The 21643-nt window shown below is 37.7% G+C and overlaps 1 protein-coding gene across 1 annotated transcript in view; it reads left to right on the top strand.

The window, feature by feature from the left end:
* The window catches only part of loxl2b (lysyl oxidase-like 2b), a 64169-nt gene that overhangs the window by 27185 nt on the left and 15341 nt on the right, over positions 1–21643 (top strand). Inside the window, exons 5-9 of the mRNA XM_057831166.1 lie at positions 5113–5329; positions 6709–6892; positions 12396–12547; positions 13812–13979; positions 19640–19805. Of these exons, the coding sequence (XP_057687149.1) occupies positions 5113–5329; positions 6709–6892; positions 12396–12547; positions 13812–13979; positions 19640–19805 (887 nt within the window). The remainder of the gene's footprint in view (positions 1–5112; positions 5330–6708; positions 6893–12395; positions 12548–13811; positions 13980–19639; positions 19806–21643) is intronic.

Here is a 21643-nt window from a genome sequence, read left to right as displayed (position 1 = left end):
ATTGGCGCAGAATGGCACTTTCTGTCAACTTATTGAATGCCTCAACGATATAAAGTCGTGGCTCTCATGTAATTTTTTAAGTTTGAATGACAGTAAGTCTGAAGTCATGGTGTTCAAACCGAGTAGCCAGGCCTCCCTGAATGTTGACCTCGGTTCATTGTCTCCGTTTCTTAAGAATTATCTCAAAAATCTAGGGGTCCAATTTGATGCTGATTTTAAATTTGAGAAGCAGATTTCTTGTGTTGTTCGGGACTGTTTTTATCAGCTTCGCCAGATTGCTAAGGTGAAATCTATTGTTTCACGCTCTGATATGGAAAAACTGATTCATGCTTTTGTCACAACTCGGCTGGATTACGGTAATTCTTTGTATGCAGGTGTCGGTCAGGCGGCACTGGCCCGTCTGCAACTTGTACAAAACTCTGCTGCTCGACTCCTAACTAGAACCCGCAGGCGTGTACATATCACCCCAATTTTAGCATCTCTTCACTGGCTCCCGGTACATTACCGAATACATTTTAAGATATTATTATTTGTTTTTAAATGTTTGAATAATCTTGCGCCGCCATATTTGTCAGAACTGCTTCAGCCTTACAGTCCAACCAGAACCCTCAGATCAGCTGACCACCTGCTTCTAGTAGTCCCAAGATCAAGGCTGAAGCTTAGGGGTGACCGTGCATTTGCGGTGATGGCGCCCAGGCTGTGGAACCAATTACCACTTACTATTAGACAGGCCCCCTCACTTACGGATTTTAAATCACGTCTTAAAACATTTTATTTTTCTTCAGCTTTTAATGTGCAATGACAGTTTATGACCTCGTCTTTTATTTATTTTATTTTATGTGTTTGTTTTATCTTTCAAAGTTGACTTATTTTGCTGTGTTTTTGTGTAAAGCACTTTGGTCTCCTTGGCGGATTTTTAAATGTGCTATACAAATAAAGTTGATTGATTGATTGATTTTTGTCGGGATCAACTAAGGTAACAGTTAAAGTCAAGTAGCACTCGCCAGCTGGCAATCTTGGTAATTTTTTTATGAAAATACGATACTGACATTTTCAATGTTGGATTACACGCACTTAACGAAGCCATTACCAGTGAATATACACTTGCACATAAGATATATTTTCAAATTGGCTAAAAGAAAACAAAAGTGCAAATTGTACAAAAATGAAAAGGCATCTCTTGAACTAGTGCCAAAATAAATATGCACTACTTGTTTCAACAATGCCAAAATAAACATTTCCTGATTTGAAAATATAAAATAAATACACTTCAAAAAGTGTTAGTAATACTGCATTTGAGAGTTCCCACTTTGTACATTCGCTATAACTTACCTAGTTGGGAGTTTGTCTTCTTTTTTCCCCGTAATGTTGGTTGTTGGTTTAGACTTACCTGTACTGCCCTCTGGAGTGTAGGATGACTAACTCTGATATGGATTTTTTTTCTTTCTTTTTTTTTTTAACGCAAACATATTTGTCGTCTGACTGCGTACTCTGAACCATGATGCCTTTATCGTGACGGTAAAGGACAAATACAAATACCGTTACACTCGTAATACATATATGGCGGAAAACACAGACATGGCTGAAAAAGCAGTTTCTGCTCTTGCACCCCTCTTTAAAATATACTGCTGTATTTTAAGTCAAAATAACTGTTGTGTTTGATAGAACAATATGTCTATAGACCCTACTCACGTGACGTCACAGCCACGCCCCCGCGCCATGATGTCCGCATACTCGCCATAGAAATGCATTAGCGCTTCGTAAATTCTTCCTATTATTGCACGTTTTACTGCTCGTCAACATTAATACTCAAAATGGTAAAGTCGTGTGTGGCGGTCGGTTGCAAAAACAGAGAAGATAGACGGAGAGACTTGAATTTTTACCGTATTCCGAGAGACACGAAGAGGAGGCCGCGATTGACTGCTGCAATTCGACGAGACAACTGGGCTCCAAACGACTACCACAGATTATGTAGTAGTCATTTTATATCTGGTAAGATGCATTTAATATATATTTAGAGGGTTTCGGGCTGACAACCACAATTAAGATCATTGCTAGGCTAATCGCCGACAACATACACGTATGTATGTAGTTAGTGCTATCGCTAAACCATATAAACATTAAAAGCCCTAGCTCCATTGACAAATGACATGAAATACATTAGACTTGACAGTGGATGTTAGCAAGAACAAAAGATTTTCAATTGAAAATTTCGTAACTCACCTTCCGAGCACAAGATTCCTGCCGAATTTTCGTGTACGAGGACGTGTTTCACCTAACCAGCAACGTAGCATTTATAAGCCTCCGAACTCTTAAAGTTTTTCAAACTTTCGTGAGAATAGGCTGATTTTGTGTGGGTATCAGATGTCAGGCGAAGCCAGCGGGTCGAAAAACATCGATTTAGGCATCAAATACGGATCTGGCGAATGGATAAACTGAAGCTTTTCCACGTAACGCCTTTTATGCAACGGATCCAATGAGTTTACAGCGTCAGATAACACCGGGGCTTCCATGAATTGCTCTATAACTTGCTCGACTAATAGAAAACAATGAGAATAGGTCTGAAAAAGAGGTACAATATGGCGGCCGGAAACAGCGACACGCCCATTTTGTGACGTAGGTGAGTAGGGTCTATATGGTGCCATAGCAGTTTGATGGCACATTAAGCCCCCGAACTATTTTCAATTTGTCGGTTTTACCCTGGAGACCCCCGTTTACAGACACCACGCAACCACTTTTGTTTCAACCCAGCCATAAAAAGAAATTAAGTAAATATATATATTATTTTAAATGTCCATCAGTTTTAACTTAGAATCATTAATTGATGTCTAATATTTAGTTTAAGGAAAAAAAAAAACGACTTTAAAAAATTATTCACTCGTGTATTTTAAGCCTTTAAACAAATTACGTCATTATAAAAAAAAAAAAATAGTGTCTGTTAATAGGTCACGGATATCTACCTCATAACTATCACTTAATTGTATTTTTTTTTTTTTACTGTCGCATTTTCCCAGATATTTGAAAATCTCAACCACTCCTTGAATTCTGCGATTTCTGCATCGCGACCCTTGTTATATTACCGTGTTTCACCCATAAAATACCCCAAAAGTCTGGCTGTGGCCATTCACAGCTGTGTCTTGACACTCGGTGATACATGCTACACAGAGTCATTGGATCGAAATAAGGTAAGTACGTAATAATATCGCATTGAAATCATGATGTCTTCAATTACAGTGTATCACAAAAGTGAGTACACCCTTTGCATTTCTGCAGATATTTAAGTATATCTTTTCATGGGACAACACTGACAAAATGACACTTTGACACAATGAAAAGTAGTCTGTGTGCAGATTATATAATACAGTTAATTTATTTTCCCCTCAAAATAACTCAAAATATAGCCATTAATATTTAAACCCCTGGCAACAAAAGTGAGTACACTGCGTGGGAACTACATGCATCCCTAAATGTCCAAATTGAGTACTGCTTGTCATTTTCCCTCCAAAATGTCATGTGATTCATTACAGGAGTGCTGTCAGCATTGCTGCAGAGATTGAAGACGTGGGGGGGGGGGTCATTCTCACCATCATGCTTGATTGTAAGCATGACACACTTATCTTTGTACTCCTCACCTGGTCGAAGCCACACATGCTTGAGACCATTGGTACCAAACAAATTAAAGTTCATCAGACCATAGGACATGGTTCCAGTAATCCATGTGCTTTGTTGACATGTCTTCAGCAAACTGTTAGCGGGCTTTCTTGTGTACCATCTTCAGAAGAGGCTTCCTCCTGGGGTGACAGCCATGCACACCAATTTGATGTAGAGTACGGTGTATGGTCTGAGCACTAACAGGCTGAGCCCCCACCTCTTCAATCTCTGCAGCAATGCTGACAGCACTCCTGTAACGAGTCACATGACATTTTGGATGGAAAATGACAAGCAGTACTCAATTTGGACATTTAGGGATGTACGTAGTTCCCATGCGGTGTACTCACTTTTGTTGCTAGGGGTTTAAATATTAATGGCTATATTTTGAGTTATTTTGAGGGGAAAATAAATTATTAGGGCTGTTAAATGATTAAAATTTTTAATCGAGTTATTTGCAGCTTAAAAATTAATTAATCATAATTAATCGCAATTCAAACCATCTATAAAATATGCCATATTTTTCTGTAAATTATTGTTGGAATGGAAAGATAACACACAAGATGGATATATACATTCAACATACGGTACATAAGTACTGTATTTGTTTATTATAACAACAAATCAACAAGATGGCATTAACATTATTAACATATTGTTAAAACAATCCATGGATAGAAAGACTTGTTCTTAAAAGATAAATGTTAGTAAAGGTTATAGAAATTTTATATTAAAACCCCTCTTAATGTTTTAGTTTTAATAAAATTTGTAAAGTTTTCAATCAAAAAATAAACTAGTAGCCCGCCATTGTTGATGTCAATAATTACACAATGCTCTTGGGTGCTGAAGCCCATAAAATCAGTCACACCCAAGCGCCAGCAGAGGGCGACAAAACTCCAAAAAACACTAGTAACAAGTGGACATTGCACTTTGCTGTCACTTTAATCTGTTTGAGCAGGGCATGTGCGTTAACTGCGTCAAATATTTTAATGTGATTAATTTTAAAAAATTAATTACCGCCCGTTAACGCGATAATTTTGACAGCCCTACGAATTATATAAGATGCACACAGACTACTTTTGATTGTGTAAAAGTGTCATTTTGTCAGTGTTGTCCCATGAAAAGCTATACTTAAATATCTGCAGAAATACAAGGGGTGTACTCACTTTTGTGATACACTGTATGCTCTCTCATGCTTTCACCTTGAGTTAGGGTTTAGGGTTGTTGTTGTTTTTTTTTAAATGGCAACCTATTCAAAATGTTTCTTCCCCCAGAAAATTTAGATTTTAAGCTGATGTATCACACAAGCATGTAGGACAATGTTTAAATTTGGCCAAATTGGGGGTCTCAGAGCGTAACTTCAAGTCACCTGAGTGTTTTCCGCCATATGTATTTGTACAAATGAGATAAACTTCTTTAAGCAGTCTGGTACTTTAATTGATACTTATCCCTCAATCTCTGCAGGATGTTTGCGCGCAGGAGAAAGCCCACATACTGGGAATTCTCCGTCAACTGCACAGGTACTGAGGCCCATTTGTCTAGTTGTAAACTGGGGAGGGAGGAATCCATGCAGTCCAACGACACCTGTGCTGAAGGCTTGCCTGTGGTGGTGAGCTGCGTCCCCGGCAGAGCTTTTGCGCCAACATCTATGACCGGATTTAGGAAGGCCTTCAAACAAGAGGTACAGTTTCACTTAACTCAAATGCGTGTTTTTGCCAAATGTCTTGTTTTTGCCAAATTATGCAATTTGTAGTGGAGAGGACAGTACAGTATGGAAGAGGGGTAATGAGCCAGACAAGCCTGCTCAGGTGTATTGGGAGTGGCAATCAGTGTTGTTAATAACGGCGTTAGAATATAACGGCGTTACTAACGGCGTTATTTTCTTCAGTAGTGAGTAATCTAATTAATTACTTTTCTCATCTTGGCAACGGCGTTACCGTTACCGAGGCGGGAATGGCGTGCGTTACTATGTTGGTTGACTGACGCGAGAAAAGTCTGAGAAAGACGGACTCATGGAGACGAGAGAGCAGAGCAGGAGTGGGGAGGAGGCAAGGGAGGGTGACACCGTTGCAAACGCAATGCTACTATGCTAGGTGGCTCCAATAATACCTGACTGTAGCCGATAGCCTACAAACTACGCCCCGCTTCGGTAGATATCACATATATACAGAACTAGATGCAAATGACAGACACGGCTGCATTAGCAACATGTATAATAAAGAACTAGATGCGTTAGTAAACAGCCGCTATCTTAAAGCACTAGATTTCTTAGGAAGGCTCTGTTGTAGAGAATCTTCCTAGCGAACCTAAGTAACTTTTTATCTAAAATGCTCCTAAATCAGCAAAATCTTGATTTAAATCCATCTTTAAATGATGAAATAGTTTTAGAACTTACACATGTCAAAAGTAGACAGAAGAGAGCTAATGCAATAACGGGAGCAATTTTAACAACTTTAACGGTTGATTCATAACAATAAATGACTTCCACACATAGCAAAGGTTACTATCTAGTTATCGTAATAATATCCGCAATACCCCTGTGTCTCGTTAAGTTTAGGGTAAAGAATTAGGCTCGGGCCAATTGTCCCAAAAAACCCTTTAAACTTCACATTGTGTGACCTACTTTTTTTTCTTCTTTTTTTTTTTTTGGGGGGGGGGGGGGGGGGGGCATGAAAATTATCACTAGTTACCTTGCTAAGTAACTAATTACTCTTACATTCAGGTAACTGAGTTACTTAAGCAATTACTTTTTGGGAGAAGTAATTTGTAACTGTAATTAATTACTTTTTTAAAGTAAGATTAACAACACTGGCGGCAATGCATTGCCAAAACATCTGTAGAACCTGAGTGTAAATCATAAGCATTAATTTGTGTACAGTATAAGGACATGTTGGGAACCATGTTAATGTAGTGTGAGGTAAACTTAACTGCACTCATGTTTACTTCTACAGTTTCCTAAACAGTTGCTTGGAGATCTCCATCATTCCAACTCAATCTCAGTCAATGCTTTTACCGACGAAGATGACTGTATTATTAGAAAGAATGTTTTTTCCTCTTTAGCAACCGCTGGTTCGTGTTCGTGGTGGGGCCATAGTAGGCGAGGGCCGTGTGGAAGTGTTAAAAAATGGCGAGTGGGGCACCATATGTGACGACAAATGGAACCTGCTGTCCGCCACAGTTGTGTGTCGAGAGCTGGGCTTCGGTACAGCCATTGAGGCCCTGTCTGGTGGTCGCCTCGGACAAGGTAGGTTATTTTAGAGGGCCATACTCTCATCTAGAGTGAATTTGCAGCACTGAACAGAAGGTTACACTTGCGACTGAAAACCTAAGGTTTTCTTGAACATACATTATTGGAAACTCACTGGTGTGATGGTGATTTATTCAGTAGAATGCATTACTTATGTACACTCAATTATATACCTGTGTTTGTATTTTGAAAATATGTCCACTTTTACCTGAATCAGTGTGGTTCGATAAAAGAAATTAAAATGTTACACGAATTAAACTACTATAACTTTTGGACTATAAGCCGCTACTTTTTTCGTTCATTTTGAATCCTGCGGCTTACAGTCCAGTGAGTCTTATTTGTTGACTTATTTGGGTTAATAGGTCACACTTTATTTGACAGCGGCGTCATAAGACTGTCATAATTATGACATGACACTGTCACGGGCATTACTGAATGCTTATGACAGATGTTATTAGGTGTCATCCGGCAAATTATATCACTAACTCCATTTATGTCCAGGTTAGATCTTTTACATCCGTTCAAAGGTGAGATAATTTGCAGGATAACACTAAATGATATCTGTTATAAGCATTCATTAATGCTCATGTCATGTCATAATTATGATCATCTAATGACAGTCTTATGGCGCCACTCTCAAATAAAGTGTTACTAAATACCATAACTAGCAATTAATGAAACAACTGGAGCAGTAACTGAAGAAATAATTAGAACAGAACATGAATTATGATTGTTATTTACATCTGTAGCGCTGCAATGCATGCTAGGAGGCATGTTGGAAAACAACAGTGTTGACAGCAGGTGGCAGCAGAAGCTGACTGTCTCCCTCCAGGGAGCAGTGATAGCCAAACTAAGCTTCTTGTAGCATTGAAGCTTTGCAGCCAATTGGTTCAACGCTTCATGGTGGTTCATTTGATTTTATGACAGTCGTATGATGCCGCTCTCAAATGAAGTGTCACCGGTTAATATATTTTGGTGTAAATATCCCAACATACAGTGAGGACAGCTGCAGCTTATAGTCCAGTACGGCTTATCTATGAACAAATGCTGTTTCGTGCCAAAATTGGTGGGTGGCGGCTTATCGTCAGGTCCGCCTTATAGTGTGAAATTTACGGTACTCATTTTTGCATGTGTCATCCATCACAATTAGTAGCGTCTGTTCAATGATATAAATTTTATGACAATGTTTAAAAGGCAAATATCAATAAATTGGAATAGCTTTTTGTCCACCTCACAGTTCTGAGGTTGTGGGTTAATCCCAGCTCTGGCTTTGTGGAGTTTACATATTCTCCCTATACCTGCATAGGTTCTCTCCAGGTACTCCGGCCTCCTCCCATATCCCAAAAACATGCATGGTACATCGAATACTCCAAAATATCCGTAGGTGTGAGTGTGTACGTGGATGGTTGTCTTTCTCTATATGCCCTGTGACTGGCTGGCAACCAGTTCAGTGTGTACCCTGCCTCCTGCCCATTGTTAGCTGAGATAGGATCCTCCACCCCCGTGACCCTTGTGAGGATAAGCATTTCAGAAGATGAATGAATGAATAGGTTAATTATTATAAGCTTGTCTTTAAAAAACATTGCCGCATATTACAACGGTTTTACTGAATATTACTGATTTTTAGGAAAAGCCTACTACATATTCTTCATCGATATTGGTCAAATACTGTATGTTGTAACTCACAATTTTCCTCAGGTTTTTTTTTTTTTTTGGTTGTTGTTGAGAAAACGAAACGAGTTTAAAGTTGGAAAGCACTAGTCAAGAACATTAAGGGTTGTGTTAAATGTTTGAACTACGGTAGTTTGAAACCCTAATAATATGTTAAACCCTATTTTGAAACCCAAACCCTAGTTTAAAGGCCGACATCCCGAAAGCATCGCCCGCCACTGATATAGCATACGTCATAATCAGCTCACCACGGCCAGCTAGCGGAAAAAACATGCTGTATGCATAAAGACATATTGCATGATCTGTGTAAGTAACCACTTCTATAATCACGGCGTCAAATGAAAGACTTCCTTTCCAGACGCCAAAATGTTTAAACCGCTTAGTACATCAAGTGTATTAAAAAGCTGGTTACCCGATGGAAAAACTCAAATGTACCGCTGACCCAATGTAATTTATCCGCTCAGCACATATGTTTTATAGACCCTTCTAACCATACCTGTCATCAGAATACACAATGAAATGTTATATTTGAAAAGTGTTGAATCGTGCTGGCTTTTGCATTTTAAAGGGAACCTCGGACTTCAAGACTTGTAGGCTCTAATAAGCCACAATTTTTCTCTTACTAAAACATGTTATTAGAAACATAAAATATTGCCATTGATTTCAAAATCTATAATATTTAGTGCATGTTTTGACCTACGAAGGACACCATGTTTTAAGCGCACAATGGACGCTCGGGGTGATGACGTAGATTGTCACTGTCACCTGGCGAATACTACTGGGTTACTGCAGTTCCTTCTATGCTGCGAGACGTCCAACACATGCGCTCATCAGTTATAAATGGGGAGTACTTACTATTTGTGTTTTTATTGAGTCTTTTATTAGCTTTTCATTGCCTCAAAATACTTTTTGCATGTGTTTCCCTCCCATACTTTTAAGCATTGTGTTTTCTTGTGGTAATTTTAAAACAGATTGTTGAATATGCTACATGACCTAGCACATTTAAACCACCCTTATTTGATTTTACTGCACTTAAGTATTTTCTTAAGGTATCGTTAGTATGTTATGTCTGTATGCAACGAAACAAAACAAGCTGAAAGCGCACAGTAGTACTTTGGGTGTCAAATTCTCCTCTTGTAGATGTTTCGCCGGTGCAGCACATTTTGGCAGAACACCATTTTTTTTTTCCTACTCTCGTCTCATCCCGTCTTTCCTGTTCATTTTGCTTTTGCCGCTTGTTTTGTGAAATATCGACAGTGCTGTCATGCTCATAAATGTTCCTCTCGGGTTCAAATTGATAGGGTTGAACAGATGACATGTTTATGTCGCTAGAGTCATACTCTGGGAGCCCGGCATTGTAACCATGTGACGTCACCGCCTTACGACGTCAACAATAATGGCGACCTACTACTTAAACTAATTTTAAAAATGGTATAAAAACGAAAACATCAAGAGAGGTTTCAATATCAAATTCTTTTAACTCATAATAATGTTTATCTTTTTAGAATTACAAGTCTTTCTATCCGTGGATCCCTTTAAAGCAAGAGGCTAAGATTAGCAAATTTTGGTGTGTCACTCACACTGTATTAAGGTGATATATAAAGAAAAAATATTAAGAGGAAAAAAATAAGCCAGGTGAATGGTTCCATAATGTATGGATGTATTTATGTATTTATTTATTCATCCATCCGCACATTGTATTACTGGCTGCAATATTCAGTGTTCTACACACCGGCTACACACATAAGCGGATTTTATGGGGGGGAAGGCCCCCCCTGGTGTCCGTAAAGTGTCATTGCATGTAATTGGCTTTCCTATATATATATATATGTATATATATATATATATATATATATATGTAAAAGTTGAAAAGCAATAAAACTGCAACAAAAATGAATGAAATGAACAAAAATATGTATTTTTAAAATGGGTCAAAAAAAATTTTCGAGCACCTTAGACGGTCATTTGCTTTGCATATAATAAAAAAAATGTTGGGGGGTTGGGGGGGGGGGGGGATTAAAAAAATATATATATTTTCTTTGACCGAAAATATTTTTTTTTGATTCAAGCAACTTTTTGGGGGGGATTGAATGATTTAAACACAAATGTCCTAATCATAATATGGCTCAAACACAAAAAGATTGCTTCAATCAAAGAAAGCTTTTTCAATGAAAAATTAAGTGTTCAAATGCAAAATTTTCAATCTCAAATACTTTTTTCGCATTCAAAAACTTTTTCTATGATTGAAACGTTTCTTTTTTTGATTGAAGTGATTTTCTTTTTTTAAATCTTTATTTTTTTAAGCAACTTATTTTTTGACTGAATAATAAAAACAAAATTGTCCTAGCCAAAAGGTGGCCCAAAAACAAATCAACATTACTTCAATCAAAATAGTTGCTTCAATCAAAAAAACTTGACTTCAATCAAATAAAAAAAAAAAAAAAAAGAAAAGAAAAGAAAAATAGCTTTCACATGCATTTTTTGGGGGGAGTTTTATGAGTTTCAAATTGATTTTTGCATTCAAACACATTTTTTTTTTTAATCGACGCGACATTTTTTTGGGTTGAATAATAAAGACACAAATCTACCTCCATGTAGCTCCGCCCAGGGGATACAATTTTTGACTGGGGTAACTACATTGGCATGACACCGACGGGCGTACCATATTCAATGGATGACAATCTTGGTAGGGTTGTTCCGATCATGTTTTTTTGCTCTTGATCCGATCCCAATCGTTTTAGTTTGAGTATCTGCCGATCCCGATATTTCCCGGTCAGATTGCTTTTTTTTTGCTCCCGATTCAATTCCAATCATTCTCGATAATTTTTCCCGATCATATACATTTTGGCAATGCATTAAGAAAAAATGAATAAAACTCGGACGAATATATACATTCAACATACAGTACATAAGTACTGTATTTGTTTATTATGACAATAAATCCTCAAGATGGCATTTACATTATTAAATGATACTGTAGCCATTTAACTGTTCTGCTCAAATGCATGATGGGAAGTGCAACCATGACTGTGCGTAGTGGCACCAATTGATATATCTTCTCTGCGTTGGGAAATAACATAGGGTGTTAAGAAAAAGATCAATTACTACCTTTCTTCCCACATTGCTTCCCACGATATATCTAGTTGTTGAGAGAGGGATTGTAAGGCTTTAGCTAATTAAAATGAGGCTTCGAAGACTGCCAAAATTCACTCTACTCATTTTACGCTGCCTTTTAGCTCTATATATGGGTAAAACGGCGCTATTATAGTTTAATGCGTGAGTGGGTCGTGCAGCGCATGCGTTAATTGCGTGAAATATTTTAAAGTGATTAAGAATTTTTTTTAAATTAATTACCGCCGTTAACGCGATATATTTGATAGCCCTACTTTAAGCCAAAACTAAAGACTCTGGATGAGTGTAAGACATTTTGTCTGTAACGGTAAATACAATTAGAAAACAATTTAATTAAAAAATGTATATATATTAAAAAAAGGCATGTCCGATATTTTTTTGCCGATTCCGATACTTTGAAAATGGCGTGATCGGACCCGATCGATGCCGATCGATCGGGACATCTTTAAATCTTGGCGAAATGTATTGCCTAAGCAGCCTGATTTAGAATTCCCCTCAAGACTGATGGGAAACAAAAAACGCTTATTGTCAACTTATTATTATAAATATTAAGTTAATTTTATTGCTGACACTGCATTTCAGGGTCATCAACCCCCCTGCCCCAAAAGTCAAACTCCGCCTATGGCTACACACTGTTGCTAATTAAATGGAAATGTTGAATAATTGTTAAACAGTTTTTGGTGTTATTGTTTACCAGGTATGGGCCCAGTACATATGAATGAAGTGCAGTGTACTGGATTTGAGAAGTCTATCACCGAGTGTTCATTCAACAAGGAGTCTGTGGGCTGCAGCCATGAAGAGGATGCTGCTGTCAGATGTAATGTTCCTGCTATGGGCTTTCAGGAGAGGGTGAGCCTCACATTTTATTTTCAATATCGTTCACTGACTTGTTTCACAAAATGGATTTGAAACTACAATATTGTTACCCTGGCTCTTTTCTAAAATTAGCTCACCAGTGATGGTACGTTGTATTCTCCTTGGAATGTTGTAGAAGTGATCATCTGCTAATTATATTGATGTCAATGTTTCATACCTTGTTAAATCGTTGTTTGTGAAAATTATAGGTAAATCGGTAACATTATAGTAATTCCACATCAAAAGATGTCTCTAATGATCCACAATTATATAATATTTGTTAAAAAATTTTATTTTAGAAATATATCTAAGTGATAGCTCATAATATAAATTGGTAGCCAAGTATTAGCTCTCACTTTCAAAAGAGTTAGTGACCCCTGCTGTTTGCAGTGTGTAGTGTCATCATTTAAAGACCCAAACTGAATTCTGTCAAAATTTGCCTCTGTTGTCTGTGCAATCTACTAAACACAACTAAAACTGTTTGTTTGTACAAATTGTCTCTGAATTCAAGTATCTTGGAGTGACGTTTGATTCCACACTGTCTTTTAAAGGCCATATCAAAAGAATATGTACTACTGTGAAATTCAACCTGACCAATTTTAGAGAAATAAGATCTTTTATAACACTTGGGGCTGCTAGAATGTTTCTACACTCAATGATTTCATCACACATCACATTGAATATTGCATTACTTGTTGGCAACTGGCAGGTGTCAATAAATGCAGTAAAATAGAATCACTCTACATGAAATCGTTATAGGTCTTGCCAGAAAACCAATGTCATTCTACTGTATGTTTGTAACATTTTAAAAAAGTACTATTTATTGAGCGTTGGGAATTTTAAATTTTTTTAAATGGCTTATGTAATGTACAAGGTGTGGGACTCGCCCCACTTCCCATGTCGGACTTAAAATAAATAAATAAATAAATAAATAAATAAATAACTGACTTTTAAGTTCTTCGTAACCTATTGTACTGTACTGTTTTATTGTAATCTTTTTTGCGTCTTTGGTTACCTGCCTAGGGACTGCGGATGTAAATTAGCGTATCTTTTTTTTTTTTTTTGCTATAATCTGGCATATTTACATCTTTTAGATGTTTATCAATGCGCATTGTCCCTATTAAATAAATTTTTAAAAATAAATAAACAATGTAATGAAATGAGAAACCTAGCCCTTCCTTATTCCATCTTTCTCCTTATGGTATTAATTGTAAAATATGAGAACTTCAATAGTGTCCCTTTCCTCTTGTGTTTTTAGCTGCGTTTAAGTGGCGGTCGAAATCCTTTTGAGGGTCGTGTGGAAGTGCTGGTTGAGAAGAACGGCTCGCTGGTGTGGGGCAACGTGTGCAGTGAAGGATGGGGAACCATGGAGGCTATGGTGGTCTGCAGACAGCTAGGCTTGGGCTTTGCCAGCAATGTTTTCCAGGTATGGTCAAAGGAACCAGAGGGAAATACTAATATACGGTATATGAGGGAAAAAAAGTATAGTAGTGCAAAAATATCAATCTAATTCATGATTTGTTTTCTTGAAATAATTTCAGTCATTTACTGAGTTGAAATGTAAGCACCCCCACCATTCTCAAATAATTGGAAAATATATATAATTTGAACAACTGTTTACTAGTTTCTGTTTGTTAAAAATATACTGCTTTGTTGATCTGGCATGTCGTGTTGCCCTGCCACTGCAATGATGATGCCGTTTACATCAAAATCATTTAGTAAATAACAAAAGTAGTGGAGTTTACAATAAAATTAAATTACAATTTTCATTGTCCCCACATGACTACTAGTTGGAGTGGGAACCTCTCGGTACCTCACGATACGATACGATTTGCGATACAATGACGATATGGCGATACAACGATTATCGATACATTGGTCAGGAAATCCTTCTAGGATATTCTACAAACAACTAATAAACTTGAAAACAAGCTTCTACTGCGAATTGGAATGAGTTTATTACTAGTAGACGTCTATGGCCGTCATTGGCAGCCAATGCCAGGCAATGAGTTAATTTTGGGCCATTTAAGGACATTTACCTGTTGATTTTCAGTTACTTCCTGTTGATTTGGGGGTATTCTATGGGTCACTTCCTGTTTATTTTGAGTTACAGAACAGGAAGTGACCTGGGAATCAACCAAATAATTAGGCAGTGACTCAAACTCAACAGGAAATGAATGGACAGAAAGTGACCTGTAAATATCCTGAAAATCGGACAGAATGACTGCGAATGCTCTGGTTTCGAATGAACGAACATTCCCAGTCTAAATTGATTGGGCGTCAAAGACCGTCAATGGCAGCCTTACAGTTACCTGAGACACCATCATGGTGGAAAATTTGGGTAGCAACTTTTTTTTTTTTTAAACATTGACACCTTTATAAAACGATATCTCGATTCTTGGCAGGAGCATATTGATAACCTTTTGGGATACAAAGTATCACGATATATCACCATTTCGATATTTTGTGACACCCCTAACTACTAGTATAGTATAGTCATTTATTCTAATTGAGTAAATGCATTAATCAAATCAATGAATGGATGTGCCAGAATTTTCTCCATCTAAATGTAAATGGTCTGCAACCAAGCCTGCGACACCATACGTTCCCCTCAACCAGGTCAGGACTCGAACCAGTGCCGCCAAGCGTAGACAGTGCGGCAGGACATCACGGTAACCACTCAGCTGAAAGCCCAAGCTAGCAGCAGCTCCAGATGGTAGCGTGCTCTCTTGAAGGAATACCTTCAAGAAGGCATTCCTTGGCATACAATTCACCCGCTTGCACTCGTTACATACTGTAAATGCAGGAAAGAAAGATGTAATTATTTGGGGAAAGGATCTTCAAAGATCAGTACTCACTTTTGCTTATCATAAAAACAGAAATCTTGGTATAATTATTGACTCATATCTGAACTTCAACAGCCATCTAAACTAAAGTTTATCTTCAAATGTGTTTATTGCCACCCCAAAAAACTAAAGGGCATTTGTCAAATTAAGAAATAGAAAAACATATCCAGCATTCATTTTTACCAAATTGGATTATTTTGATTGCGTCTTTACATGTTTTAACAAAAAAATAAATAAAAATAAAAAAATAAATCAGGATGCTGCAGCTAATCCAGAATACTCTTGCCAGACTCCTCACAAATACAAGGAAAATTGACCATGTTACACTAGTGATGAAATCACTGTACTGGCTTCTGTTGAGTCAAAAGACTGAAAAGACTGTAAAATCTTATTGCTGGTCTACAAAACAGTTAATAGCTTTGGGCCATAATACAAGTACAGTACATGTTGAATTTGCTTGATCCCTATAAAGCATCCAGACACCTTAGGTCATCTTGAACTGGTTTGTTGTGTGTGCAACAACAGGATCTAAGAGGGTTGAGGCGGAATTCAATTATGCTTCTCAACTGTGGATCAAATTACTTAAAGATCTGAGGTGTGCTCAAACGGTTAGTTGCTTTAAATCAAGACAATAATAGTTGCAGTGATAACTCTTGTTATTATCTGTGTAATCATTATGATTAGTAGAGTTGTCGTATAAGTGTTTCGTTGTCATCACTGACATCATCTGTCAGGTTTGCGAGCAGGCAGGTGTGTGTGGGCCCAAACGCAGGAAAAGTGAAGCGAGGCAAAAAGAAAAAAAGGCAGTGCAAAAATGATTTAATTAAGGCCCACAGAAAAAAACAAAGTACAAACCAAAACTGATGTGATCTCAAAAAACACAGTAGCAAACAAAACTCAGGTTACTAACAAAAGGCTGGGTATCAAACACTTACTGAGGCAGAGAAACACGAGGGCTGTGATGTAGGAACGGGCAAGAATTGACACTGGCATGAACAGAGTTGACAGACTCTGACATTGACAATGACGCAACAACAAGTGAAAAGAAACTGGGTGCTTATATACACACATGCAGACAAGGGGTAACGAGACAACGTGGAACAGCTGGGTAATACAGGAGGATGCAGTAGGAGCAGGTACAACAGGTGAAATCAATGGGTAATCACAGGGACAAGTCACACTAGGAAAAAACCAACACAAAACCTAACAGTCATCACTGTTATCATGACTGTTGTTGCCATCGTTGTCATTATTGTTGTGGCCATAACTGTCATTTTCATCGTTGGTGTTGTCACTACTGCTCTAATCTAATTGACCCCAGATTTCATCGTTATCAACAATTCTTTGAGTAAAATAGAATGCACGTGCTGATGGTGATAGTTAAATGGTTATACATATCTACATAGATGAACTAGTATGCAAACATGTTTGTATGTCTATCTACACATTCAATAAAACTTGGAGTATAGGGCTGGCAAGGGGGAGCACTGATGCTGGAAGCTAACCCCTTGGCACAGGTTCCCAAATCTTGCCTTTTAAGGCATAGCTAGGACACATAGCAATGAGTGGTCCTGTTGTCTGGGGGTTGTTTCCCTATGGCAGCAGGTCCACAAATAACATTGGATAATGAATAATACACATTTCAACAATTATCACCATGAGCACCAGTCAAGCTGTTATTACATAAATTGTGACTTTAGAATGTACAATCAATATATGGGGACAGCGGTGATGACGACCATGATGGCAGTGGTAGTGATGGCGGTGGTGGTAGTGCAATGATGATGACGATATTGGGAAGTGACTGTTTCACATTGAATTTTTGTGGAGTGAATTGGGGGTTGGACCCAAAAAAAGCTTGGCTTCTTCCCACTCCTTTTCGAGCTACGTATGTATGTATTTGCTATTATTTTTTGTCATAATCAACATAACTGTTATTATTGTTATTTGTTTTCCCCAACTCTTGTTATAACTGCTCGAAATCAATCAATCAATCAGTCAGTCAGTCAGTCAGTCAGTCAGTCAGTCAGTCAGTCAGTCAGTCAGTCAAGGCTAAAAAAATATTATTAGGATATCCTAAACTGGCGTTATTGTTCAAATCTGCAATGTAGGTCTTTCCTCTTTTAATTTTTTTTGTTTTTAATCATGTCGCGATGATTTTAAAGTGACTTTCATCTTTTCTTTTATTTATGGTTTTACTTTTATGTCTTAAAGCAACACTAGGTAACTTTTCAGTTTTGGTGGAGTTTAGTGACACCGGTGGACAAAAGCGGTAGTGTTTTGCCGTATGAATGACTGCGTTTCCCATGAGAACCGGCACACACCCGCACAGTGTCGTAAAATCATCTCCCAGTCGCCTGCAGATGGATTAAATGACATTTCTGTTTACAGCAGCTGTAAGAAAGATGAATTGTAACAAGGTGATAAATCCACTGGTGGCTATATAATAGCATATAATAGCTTAGCGTGGCTATTAGCCCCCATTCACTGACGAGTTCAGTTGAGGGGGGTGTCACGCCAGCGAGTGAAAGCCGAGCCAATGTTGATTCTTAAGCATCCATCCAAAAGTTACCTAGTGTTGCTTTAATTGATTGTTTTTTTTTTTTTTTTTAATTGTGTGTTGTTGATTTTAATGTGATGTGAAGCACATTGAAATACCTTGTGGTAAATTGTGCTTTACAAATAAATTTGCCTTGCTTCGGCTAAATGAATACACAGTAAGAACTAGTAATTGACCAAAAACAGAAAAAGGCCCATTCAAAAAATAAATCCATTGTTTGGTGTGTATTACTGTTGTTAAGCACAATTTACATAAAACTTCATTGAGAAAATAAAACAAATGTTACTGACACACTTGATCACATATTTGAGATCATTTGGGAGATTCCAGAACGCTTTTTTTCCCCCTCACCCCTAGAGAGTTATCAGATAAAGGCCCTTTTTCCTTCAATGAGAGGAAATACTGTACTCGAGGAAGCGCCAGTTTATGTGTACAGCAAGTTGGCGAGGACAAGGGAGTCTGTCAAATGATTGTTTTGCCTTAGTTCCAGCATTTTTTTTCTTACCAAGGCCTCTATTTGCTAGACTGCATTCCAGTGGTCAGAACTGGAACTTGCACAGCAATTGTGACAGCAGAAAAACAGTAAATATTCATGAGCATGAGTAGTTACATTGATTTCGCAATTCGCATCCATCTATTCCGGTCCGAAACACCCTTATGTGTCGCCGAGAAATGTAAATCATGTGCTTTGACTTCATTTCTCTCACTAGACTTTAATTAAAATTTCTGTAATCCTCAATAATTCATGACTACAGAAATCGGATCACATCTACCTTTCTCCACCAATTTATAAATATAAACCTAATATATAAATCAAGTGTATTTACAGTATATTGTATATTGATTTTAAATTTAAATTCTAAATGTAAAAAGGAAAATATTGTTTTATGTTTTTTTTTTAATTTAAAAAGAAAACTTTTTTTTTCTTTTTTTTTTTGTTTAGAAAAAATAAATATATATAAAATAGAAATACTATTATATATATATATATATATATATATATATATATATATATATATATATATATATATAGAAAATATTTACAGCTTGTTTTTTAATTGAAAAATAAAAATATAAATTAAAGAACGTATAATGTGTTTCATTTTATAAGAAACAATGTAGATAAATACATATAAAAAAATAAAATAAAAAAAAAATCCAAAAGAAAATGTTTGCTATTAAGAGATTTAAAAAAGAGGATTTCGACAATGTTTCGGTCAACAATGTCTCTGAATGATTCATCGACTATTATAATAGTCATTTTCATTTGATAATAGCTTAATTGCTGATTAGGCGCTTCATTGTGGCAGCCCTAATTGGCACTACAATTTAGAAAGATGAGTTTGACAAGAGTCGCAGGAGAGATGGACGTTATCCCATCTGACTCTGGGCAAAAGGAAGTGTATACCCTGGATTGGTAACTGTGGTCAATTGCATGGCACAAAAAGAAAAACCATTCAGTCACTTTTACACATAAGTGACATTTACAGTATTTAATATTAAATTTTGGGGAACATTATTCAGTGTGGATGTTGTGTTTTGTCTTTTTTTTTTTTTTTTTGGTAATATTTTGACTGTGAGGAAGACTACGATGAACTGTATTGTGCAAATATCACCACACAGCACAAAGTGAGCCAGAGATACAGTAGTTTTCTTTTTACACTGCTGTTTTCTCAACAGGAGACATGGTACTGGCAAGGCGGAGTGAGTGCGGACAATGTGGTAATGAGTGGAGTTCGCTGCTCTGGTACTGAGATGTCTTTGTCCCACTGCCTGCATCATGGAGCCCACCTCAGCTGCTCCAATGGAAGTGGACGCAATGCCGCTGGAGTTTCGTGCTCAGAGAGTAAGACAGCCAATTGATCTGTTCTGCTGAGTTGTCTTATTGGAACTTCATATTACATTTCACGTACATTATTCCACTTCACACAGTACTGTTGATTTGCTTTTTGCGATTGCAACTTTTTTCTTTTCCTTTCGGCTTTCCCTTTCAGGGGTCGCCACAGCCAATCAGTAGACTCCATCTAACCTTGTCCTCTGCATCCTCTGCTCTCACGCCAACTACCTTCATGTCCTCTTTAACTATATCCATCAACCTCCACTTTGGTCGTCCTCTAGATCTCCTGCCTGGCATATGGAAATCCAGCATCCTTTTGCCAATATACCCACTATTTCTCCTCTGGACTTGCCCAAGCCGTATCAGTCTGGTCTCTCTGACTTTCTCTCCACGTCCTCTAACATGTGCTGTCCCTCTGATATGCTCATTCCTGATCCTATCTATCCTGGTCACTCCCACAGAGAACCTTAGCCTCATCTCTGCCACCTCCAACTCGGCCTTCTGTCCTTTCCTCAGTGGCGCTGTCTCCAGACCAAACAACATAGCTGGTCTCACCACAGTTTTATAGATCTTTCCTTTCATTTTAGCTGAAACTCTTTTATCACACCTGACACTTTTTTCCACCCGTTCCAGCCTGCCTGCACACGTTTTTTTTTTTTTTTTTTTACTTCTTTTCCACGCTCTCCATTGCTCTGGACTGGTGAGCCTAAATATTTGGACTCATCCACCGTCTTGGTCTCTTCTCCATGTAACTTCACCCTTCCACTTGGGACCCTCTCATTTACACATATTTTTGCGATTGCAACTACAGTGATGCCTCGCTACTTCGCTCTTCAAACTTTGCGCCCTCAGTCCATTATGGATTTTTTTTTTTTTTCAATTAAAAAAAAAAAAATCAATAAATGCAGTATTTTATAGAGCTGTCCCGATCCGATCACGTAGTCTTTTACTCTCGCTCCTGCCGCTTTTTTCGGTCAGGCAGTTTACAGAATGTCAGGGAAATTCAACTTTGAACTCCAAGACAAGTGTTACCTCGATAGCTCGATTAGAGAAATGAATCAGACCCCAACCATGGATTGTTTTTCTTCGAAGGCTTTATGAGCAAGAGCTCTCGGGTACAAACGCGGAGCCACGCACTAAGCGTCTTCTCCGCATGTGGACAAAAGAGAAATGCAGGGCATACCTCTATTTATGGGTTGACATCATAGAAACAAAACCAAAACTTACAATAGCATATCCTAGTAAACACATCTCAAGTCACAGAAAAACATCTCGCATAGGGGAAAACCACCTCTAGTTATAACCTTGAACACCGGCTGTGGCTAGAACGAAGTCTGATAAGCACAGTTGCCACATTGCATTCATTCAGGGCATATTGGACAAATCAGTAACATAACAGTCCATATTTGGGCATATTGTGATACAGTCTACAGTAGTCAAGGCCATGAGAAGGCACACTCAAACAGATTAATATAACAATGATGCTCTATGCTACAATGTTCTCATGCAAGCATAACAAAAGCATACAAAATATGATGTATAATGGTTGTTTTTTAAGCATGAATACAATTCTCTCACACTGGAATTGCTTATTAAAGTTAAAGATGACTGACAGACGTTAAGGTTTGATCTTGCCAGTGACACTTGGAAGCCGAAACCTCAAAGCGCCGCATGCGTCAATCATCGTTTAACTTGTTAAACAGTTGCTGTTGCAACTCACTGTGTGTAAGTGAGCAACTTGAGCGGATTTGAGTGGACTCACTTAATGAAGCATTTAATGAAGACAAGCATTTTCTACTTTATTTTTGTTTAAAAATAATTCGGTGGGACAGTAACATGTTTAAAAC

Source organism: Corythoichthys intestinalis, chromosome 3 (genome assembly GCF_030265065.1).
Source record: "Corythoichthys intestinalis isolate RoL2023-P3 chromosome 3, ASM3026506v1, whole genome shotgun sequence".
NCBI lineage: Eukaryota > Metazoa > Chordata > Actinopteri > Syngnathiformes > Syngnathidae > Corythoichthys > Corythoichthys intestinalis.
The sequence above is the reverse complement of the archived record's forward strand: the minus strand, read 5'-3'. Positions and strand labels throughout refer to the sequence as shown.